The 9655-nt window shown below is 35.9% G+C and overlaps 1 protein-coding gene across 2 annotated transcripts; it reads right to left on the bottom strand.

Annotated features, from left to right (window-relative positions):
- Positions 1 to 715: 715 nt before the first annotated feature.
- lsr (lipolysis stimulated lipoprotein receptor) lies at positions 716 to 8691 on the bottom strand. 2 transcript variants are annotated; one of them, XM_060888091.1, is made up of 11 exons: positions 8484 to 8691; positions 6677 to 7003; positions 6255 to 6374; positions 5891 to 5947; positions 4035 to 4181; positions 3554 to 3748; positions 3133 to 3189; positions 2638 to 2766; positions 2250 to 2517; positions 1722 to 2175; positions 716 to 1381 (listed from the first exon to the last, which is right to left on the bottom strand). In XM_060888091.1, the coding sequence occupies exons 1-11, from the start codon at positions 8521 to 8523 to the stop codon at positions 1346 to 1348; spliced, it is 1830 nt and encodes a 609-aa protein (XP_060744074.1). In that variant the 5' UTR covers positions 8524 to 8691; the 3' UTR covers positions 716 to 1345. The 2 variants fall into 2 exon arrangements, with proteins under 2 accessions (XP_060744074.1, XP_060744075.1); XM_060888092.1 differs by lacking the exon at positions 5891 to 5947.
- Positions 8692 to 9655: the final 964 nt, after the last annotated feature.

Below are 9655 nucleotides of genomic sequence, written 5' to 3'. Positions count from 1 at the left end.
ATGCACACACACAGATTTGATCACACTGTGTATTGAACATATTTTTTCTTTGGCCTAAGTTTATTTTAAGGTGTTTTCTCATTAGTGAGATGAAAGTTTGAATAGGTTTACTACTGTGTACCATGTATAATTAGACTGATGTTTGGGCTGATTTGATTTATTTACAGATACACATAGCGTCGTAAGGCTACAGGACACTTCCTGTATCAACACACATGGTCATGGGAAATGCACTGTATAATGAAGTATGATTTTCTGTAAATACTGTATTCTTATAGCTTAAAATAATTTTTAAAAAAATAGTTGATCTACAATGAATTTTTTTCTAAATGAAATCTAACCTGAAACAGATTTTTAACTACAATAATTACATGCATAAAAGATTTAATAAATAAAAATAACAAACATCATAAACCATAACAAAAAATAAATAAATAAATAAATCCATCAAAAGCTCGGTGCCAGTAAATTAAAATAAACCATTTGTCTGCATTTCTCCATTATTTCCACTGATACAAGCTTTTCTGCTTTTCCAAATATTATATTTAATAGACTTCAACATGGGAAGTTTTAATACATCTAAATATCTACATAATTAAAACTGAAAAGGTCTTTTGGCTGTCGAAGCAAGAGGCCCAAATCACATTCAGCCACACAAGTCACGAGTTTACAGGAAATATTAACACCATCTAGTGGCAGCAAAAACAGCAAACAGTTTACATAAAAAAGCTTTATTGTCCAGTGATTTATAAAACATGTAAAAAATTTATCACATGATCTTGGTTAAAAATACCAGAATAACAATTTACACAAAGTAAAGAATTTCTAAAACTAACATACAACATTGTGGCGAGAGGCAACATCTTTTCTTCTGCGACTAGCAATACAGAGAACTTACTGCCACCATACTGAAAACAAATCAGTGGGAAAATCTTTTTACAGCAAATACAAAGATCTGTAAAATTGTTTTTATTATAATTTGTACACATTTACAATTCGGTTTCTGAGCCATAAAATATAAAGACTGTTAAGTGTTCAAGTGATATAAGTGGATATTTTAAGTGAAATATTCAATATCAGATTAATAGTGTTTTAAAATTGGATTATTCATTATTATAAAACAAAATGATTTAAGCTATAAAACCATCAAATACAAATAAAACTATTGAAATAGTAACATTGATAAAAGTCATGAGTCTCTATTCTCAGATATAAATTGCATTCAAACATGTACATCCTCATTTAATCCCATAATAAACTTTCAGCATCTGACAATGAAAAACACAAACTTACAAAACATTATAAACACACCAATGGGACATGTTGACTGCATTCATGTAACGTTTCACACCACCAGACTCTCACGACTCACAGCTCCGTTCTGTGGAAGAGATACAATTTTTCATAAAATCACACAACTTTGATTTCTCAGACAATAAAAAAGGCCACTGTGGAATTATACAGATTTATCTGTCAAGCTTGTGATTAAAATATTACTACTAATTTTTCCAATAAAACTTCACATTCAGTAACAAATCCAATACTTTGAACATTAACTTAACCAGATACCCAAAGAGAAAAAACATTCTAATTCCAAGTTCATTTGTTTCCGTATTTATTAATTTGCCATAAATGCTTCAGATTGTGAAAATTTCTGCTGGTGGTAGAGTTTTAAAAGCTCAGAAAATAATCACTGTGCGTAATACAAGTGTAGTTCTCACCTTGCGGAGATTGCTCTTCTTGGATGATGCTAAGCTGTCTGTATCCTCAGTGTAGGATGGTGGCGGTGGGAAGCCGGCATTGTTGGCACGCCGATGGTCAGGATTGCCTGCAGGCCTGCTGAGAGGGAGCGGTGGTGGCCCTGCATGCCCTCCCCTGTAGCGGTCTGAGCGCTCACTATCGCTGTCAAGACGCTCACGACTCCGTGCCCGCTGCTCTCCCAACTTCTTCTTCTCCATTGCCTCCCGCAAGAAGCTATCATCATATGCATCCCGGCCTCCGACGCCCCGTCCACGTTCCAGGTCCATCAAGTCATCTCGGCTGCGACTGCGGCGACCTTTTAAGCCAACTTCCCGAGAGTCATTACGGACGCGATTGTCAGGAGAATAGTCACGGTGTCGATCATCAGGGACACGGTCATATCCACGAGCGCTGTTGCTCCATTCGTCATCAGAACTGCAGGGATAGCAAAATGTTTATACAATCACGTATGATTAGATTAGTTAAAAGCCACATATTTCTTAGCTCACCCTCTTCTGCCTCCTCTAGGGGGATAATCACGGTCCCTGTAATTCCGCCCGATATCATCAAGGTTGTCCATGGAACGAGCACGGCCACGGCTAGGATCACCTCCGCCCCATCTCCTGGGCTCATCTCTCCGCATATTCTGAGATACGCTGCTGATGGTGCTCATGTTCTCATCATCATATACCGTGTTCAACTGGGGAGGCCTGGACCGACCACGATTACGAGGGTCTCCGCCATCATGCAGAGAACTGATCTCACTCATACCATCATCTGTGTGAGAAAGAAGAAAAAAGAATAAAGTTTTCCAAATTTCTCCACAGCCACTCCCAAAAAAATGACCACCTAAATCAATGACAGTCAGGATAAACCATTCTCTCCAAGAGAACTCACTGCGACTATAATTGCCTGCAGCACCGCCAGGCTGACTGGGGTCTATATTAGCAAGCTCACGCTCCATATAGTACAGCAAACGGGTAGGATTTCCATCCTGATTTGCCTGGATACGGTATCCACTACGGGCTGAAACAGAAATACAATGAATAGCCAATGAGTTTGAGCTAATTACCTTATACTTGTTTTTGTTATAGTCACTTAGGTTTAAGATCAGAAGGTAAATGAGACATTAGATCAGATTAACACCTTTCATTTCCCCATATTTACATCCTGAGGTTTTAAACAACATGCTACCTCTTGAAGACAGACCAGCCAATTATTTAGGTAAGTACTAGAACAGGTAGTTTTAACACGAATATTTGGTTTTCTTGTCATTCCAATGCTTTAAATAGGGAATGACAAAAGATGTATAAAAAATGTATTTAAAAAAAAGGGGAGGGGGTACACAGACTCAACTAGGTTACCAACGGAAGCATTTAATTTTTAACTTACTCTGGCCTGCACCACCATCATGGTCATGTAGCAGTGGTACCTGGGATCCCTGACCAACTACAATGGAAAGCATAAAACAACAATGAAACATAAAACCCAAAATACTCAGTTATTCAGATTCATTAGTGACCACAAAGCCAAACAACTTTGTTTGTTCAAACAACTCAGGGAAACTATATCTGATACAATCGAGTGTAATATTAATTAATATTAATATTGTTCATAATATTGCACAGTCTACCAGACCTAATCTAAATGTAATATAGAATAATTAGAGGCAGTAATTAAGTTCTGTGAATTAAATTAAAATTGACAAATGAAAGTGAATTAAGGGAAAAAGACAGCATTTTTATTATCAGAGTTGTCTCTACAAAAAAAAAAAAAAAAAACATATGCCAAGAGGATCTGAAAGGTTACCCACCTGAGCTGGCTACATCAAATTCCCTTCCATAACCATTAGAAGGAGGGGCGTTGACACCTTGAGGCATGGGCAGCATTGGGATGGGTGGTGATGGCCCTCCCATATATGCCGGCTGTCCATACAAACTAGGAGCGAACATACTGGCTGCATACTGACTAGGAACCCCTGCCTTCACGGCTTTACCTGCTTCATACACTGTAATTAAAAAAAAAAAAAAAACAGCCAGTGTTAGTATGGTGTGCACACAATGCAACTCTATAGTAATTGATCATTCTCACCTAACGTTACCATATCGTACTTTTCACTGCAGCGAAGGTTTTTTAATTTAATTCCAACTACAACAGGGATTTTTTTTAAAGAAGACAAACTAAAGTAATTTATGCTGCCCATACAACAGTTTATGTGCTGATAATTGAAAGAAAAAACAATTATGAGCAGAGGGACAACAATCATAAATAAATACAGAAATAATTGTACTTACATGCTCTTGGGCAGCAGCAGCGTTCTGGGCAACATGGGCAGCTCACATAACAGCAACATGTGTGAGGGCAACACTGACACCAACAGATCCCAAAGAGCAGCAGCAGCAAGAAGAAACCAATCACTACCAATACTACCAACAACCAATCTAAAAGAGAGAGGACAGAATAAACAAAGAAAGGGTAAATAAACTGAAATACACTGTTTCTTAAACAGATTAAGCTCATCAGATATTGGGATGGGGAAAATAACTTAATTCAATTAATATTTAATTAAGATTTTAATTCCCTTTTGGGGGGAAAAATGTCAAAAACCCAGATCTAAATCCCACGGACAACCGGTGGCACAGTCTGAAAACTGCTGTCAGCAAACAACAATGAACAATAACCCAAACCTGAACAACCTGAAGCAAATCAGTTCGGAAGAACTGGCAAAAATCCTTTACAAACAAAGTTGGAAGGAACTTACCCAACAGACATAAAGCTGTTAGTGCAGCAAAAGGTGGTTCTGCATATTGGTTTGTAATGCAATTAGTGACTGAATCAATCTATTTACTTGCAATCCAGAAAATATCTGATGGCTAATTTCACAAGGCACTGTATGTACTAAACTACAACTATAAGGTCAGTGGGCATGACAGATCACATAATGAAGGACAGTTATTTCCTTTGAACCTGTGCAGTGCCAGAAAGTGATAGTACTAGAAGAGTGTGTAAGAATAAAAGAGTGGAAGGTTTCTTTAATGAATGTAATCTGACTACTTAAATAGGAGGCTTGATATTAATTTGTTTCAACATCATTGCAGCAGTTGGAGGTTTTATTCATTTATTCACTTTATACTCGCTTATAGAATTGGATCAAGGTTAATGCTGATTAAAATTAGATCAATATTAATACAAAATACAGCTTACCTGTAAATTAATTAACTCTGAACTCAACAAATATTAGTTTAATAATCAGTTAAAAAAAACAAATAAATACTACACTGCAAATCATCTCCATAGACGACATGCAGCTTTTCAGAGCACTTTTTCTACATCAAGTAACACAAAGTGGAAATGCACGTTTCGGTAAGTGGCTTAAACAATCAAAGGTGTAGTTTTATTTTAAATACATAAACATTTGAATAGTATTGAAACAGTGACATTAAATCTGATGTCATATGGATATTCATCATTCATCAAGTTTTTCATGATGGAAAACCAATCAGATGTTCTCTGTTTTTAAAAATAAGAGTGGAGCTAGCAGCCTCGATCAACCCATAAACTGTCTAAATCAGATACTGCAAAAACAGAAAAAGATAAAGGATGCTTAGTACAAATCTGCGATTGTGCCCTGGCAATCACATATCCGTGGGGTAAGTACATGAAACATTTCTTGACAATTCATTTCATTAACTATTTTTTCTTTAATGAAAACATGGCCCTGTCTATGTTTTTCATCGGAATGAATAGAGTATAACACAATGCAATGCTGGAGATGATTAGATTTTTTTAAAAGAAAAAGAAGGAAGAGAAACCAGCCTGACAGGTCTGTCTCATAAGTTGTACTGCCACCAAAATCATAAACATAACAACTGCACACAACTTGTGCACATTAAGCACAGATTCAAGTCTGAACATTTACTCTCTCAATCCCTGAGGTTATATTATGTTTATAGCAGCATCTACTGCTGTTTCCTGTTTCCAGTGTAAGAGCATATTCCTTCCTCCATACAGACTTTTGCATTATCTTTTAACATCAGTTAAGGAGATTTTCTTTCAGATATGCAGATTCTTGCATATTAAAGTGAAGGGGGTAAAAGGGGGCACGCAACACAAACGGGCTTCTAGTACTAAAGAGGTGCACATAGTGTACCTTCCATGATCAGTAAGTCAATGCCAGGCAGCAGGTCTGTAGTATTTGACTTTCTCTCTGTGAAAGAAGGAGGACAAAGCCATGATTGAAAAAGATTTTGCTATGACCATCCAAACAGAAAAATTCACTGCTCTTAAAATGCTCTAATCTACATAATCAACCATGAGACTGCTCACTGCCAGCTAGTATGAAAAGCTCCACAAAGGTCTTCACTGTCTTGCCTGTTCTACAACTGCTCTAACAAACCCCACCACTCATCAAGGGAAAGGAAAAACTAATGAATAGGTGGCAGAAAATTTACAGCCTAAAGTTTGGCTTTGGGTGCAGATATGAAATAATCATCAATAAATCAAATGTATCTTACCTAAAACAATGAGTTCGGTATAGTCCTCGCCATTTCCTGTGAGGTCCTGGGATGAAGCAACACTGCACACATACACACCGCTATCTCCCCATGCAGTCTGAGCAATATTGAGGTCGGCATCTGAAAAAAGAAAGCCATGATTTAGTGTAACTGCATTATTATACCTCTGAATATATTTGGATAATCAGCATTTAAAGAAGCATTTATTTATTGACTTTCCTCTAAAGCTAGCTCTAACAACAATTTGTAAAGCACATTCATTTTATAATGTGTTATTTTTGCACATTAACTATGTAGCTTTTGTGGATTTTCTTAATTCGAACGCATTTGTTACCGTAAAGTATTTAAACATTAGTGACAATGGCTCTGTTAGCAATAAAGTAGTTCCTTTGAAGTCCTAAATCACAATCATTGTCTCTTACTGTTAATGATGCTGATCTTGCGGCCCTGGTACTCATTTCCCAGTGTGACTGAAGTCTGCTTAGAAGCCACAATGCGTACAGTCCTTGCACTGTCTGAGCATTCAATATTGGGGTTGTAGTTGGGGTTGGCCTGGGACAAGGCATTGTCTGCACTGCTTGGGTTAAGAGCAGCTTGGATAGGATCTCTGCAGAAGGACTTGTACTTCCAGGTGATAAGTGGGACTGCTGTGGCTGTGGTTGTGAAATCGCATCTAAGAGTGACTGGCTGAAAGAGGATGACCACATAGCGTTTCACCGGGCAGACAACATTGACCCCTGAGGTGAAGCCTGTAAGAAAAGACGAGGTTAGTCTGTGGTAGTTCACGTGCATGGCAAATCCAAAAGTATAACCATAATTGTGTAAAAGCTATTCTTGTTCTGTTGTACTAATCTGTTATGGTCTCACTGTTGCAATTTTAGGATTAGGGCTTTAAGTATTAATTCTCGTTTGTACATCACAATTATCCAACATGATGCCACAACTGAATAATTTCAGGAAGCAAAAAAGAAATGCATGTCTCCTGCGATCTGAAAACACAAACACACACAGGTGTGAAGTGCTCCTATGGTACAGCAGGGAACTGTAAAAAGTTTAAAAGGGTAAATAATCTGAAACGACCAATTATGAGAGTAAGCAGCAAGACAAATTTTTTTATTATTTATTTTGATGAATATTACCTGCTACACCAAGGGTGACTTCCTATAGTTTAAGTTTGCAAGTTCTAAGATGTATTAAAGCGATCAGTGATAAATTCTGCTAAAGATACTAAATTAACCTTCATATACACGCTGACCTAAAAACACTGTAGACATGAGGTTTTGTATATATTTTGCATGCCTTCTGACTTCATTCACCAAATAGCAATTATTTAGTAGCAGTTACCTGATTGCATACAAATAGAATCTCACATTAATGAACACAAGTCTAACATAAAAATAATAAAAAGCAGTCAGTAACTTTCTAGAAAACAAACCAACTTGTCAAATAGTACGCAATCACGGAGTACAAAGAATTATTAACAGAACTGTAAAGACACAAAACCCTATCAAGTCTACTGCCCTTAGACAGACATCTTTATATTCATTAGAACAAAAGCAGCTTTTCTTCTAAGGCATGATGCCTTCCAGAGTGGTGGGACACTTTACTCAGTTCTGCCATTGCAGGATGACTTCTTTAAGTATAATTTCTTTAATATTACATCACAATGGGGGCAACAACTTTTCAAAAGATTGTAGTAACTGAAACTAGCAACTATGACTCACAGAAACCACAGAGTGGGTCATGCCATAATCTTCACACACAATCTAATTTTAGGCATTGGGAATGTACATTTTAACATTTACATAATTTAAGATAAACTTTGAACACCTATATGGCAAAAAAGAAGTCCCTTTTTAATGTGTGATTATTCAAGTTGCCTATATAGTTATGATTAAAGTAAAGTAAAGTTAAATGACACTAATTTAAGGCCTAGCATTCAAGCCAATGAAAAAATATCCTAAGTTTATAAATAAGAGATAAAATAAGTTAATAAATATGTAATTAAACAGGTAAAAACACATAAAACTACATGCTGCATTAAATAAACAATGTGCTTGATTTAGGCCTAGAAATTCACTGCATGTCAGTATGTCAAAATAATCGAGGCAGTCAGATAAAGAGTTCAAAACAATATAAAAAGATTCAAGGTTAAGTAAAGTAAAGAATGTAAAATAAAAACTCGACTTGTATTCTGGAGAGAATATAAATATTGTGATACTCCCATACCTGTTACCATGAGGATTATAAGGATCACAAATAAACGCATTTTTAAAAGTAGGTTAATAAAATATTTAAACTTTAAAAAAAAAAAAATCTTAAAGCTATCGAGGTAAACACGTATATCCGTAATTCAGTCTCGTTTTCTGTCTTGACTTGTTTTCCCTCACACAGGTGAATACGCCATTTTGTTCGTGCTATGTTGTGTAGGTGTGAGACTGCAACCTGAAACTGAACAGGTGAAGGAGGAAGGGCGACTGTACCAAGTCTGACTTTACCGAAACTCACAGGGGTTCCCTGGAAAATATTTCATATGTATCACTGAAGTACTGTTATATGCGATTTTATATATCATTGTATAACGTCTTTAAGTGAACTTAAATAGTTAACTTTTCCTTTGTTCCGAAGTAAATTTAATATCTATTAAGTTTTATAGTTCACTGACTACGCCCGTTATTCCTCAAAATGAGTGATGAATGGTTTCGTCCTGGTACATGACTGATAAGATGAATAATCATTGCTTAAAAACAACAGTGAGCAAAACTGATAAAATCGTAACAGGCAAAAAAAAAGTAGTATCAACTTTTTTTTTGACTTACATGACCAAGTTTCTGCTATTAAATAAATTCATATAAATTAATAAATATTCAATAATTTTATATACAGCTTCACATTTTTCAGGGAAGAGGAGGGTTAGTTGTTCTGGGCCAGTATGTGGATCTGTCACAAAAATGTAGAAAATAAGTAAAGATAAAAAAAATTACTAAGATGCAAAGAATGACAAATCCAAGACAGACAAAACCCCAAAGTTTTGTTTTTTTAACAAAGTTAAAAAAATATTTTATTATTTTCAAAGGCTTTCGTATATTAGGGAAAATTAAGATGTCAAAAAAAGTAAGTTGTTTATTAATAGTCTAAACATTGTAAAGCAACAATCATTTTGTCGGCAAAGTAAAAATTATAAGATTTTTAAACATCTACATAATTATTTTGAATATCCTAATAAAAACACTACTTACTGAGAATTAACCTTAGGAGAAAGGTCCTCCTCAACACACACATACACATACATACACACACACACACACACACATACATACATACACACACACACACACACACACACACACACACACACACACACACACACATACATACATACACACATACATACACATATA

This window comes from Tachysurus vachellii, chromosome 15 (assembly GCF_030014155.1).
Source record: "Tachysurus vachellii isolate PV-2020 chromosome 15, HZAU_Pvac_v1, whole genome shotgun sequence".
Taxonomy (NCBI): Eukaryota; Metazoa; Chordata; class Actinopteri; order Siluriformes; family Bagridae; genus Tachysurus; species Tachysurus vachellii.
The sequence above is the reverse complement of the archived record's forward strand: the minus strand, read 5'-3'. Positions and strand labels throughout refer to the sequence as shown.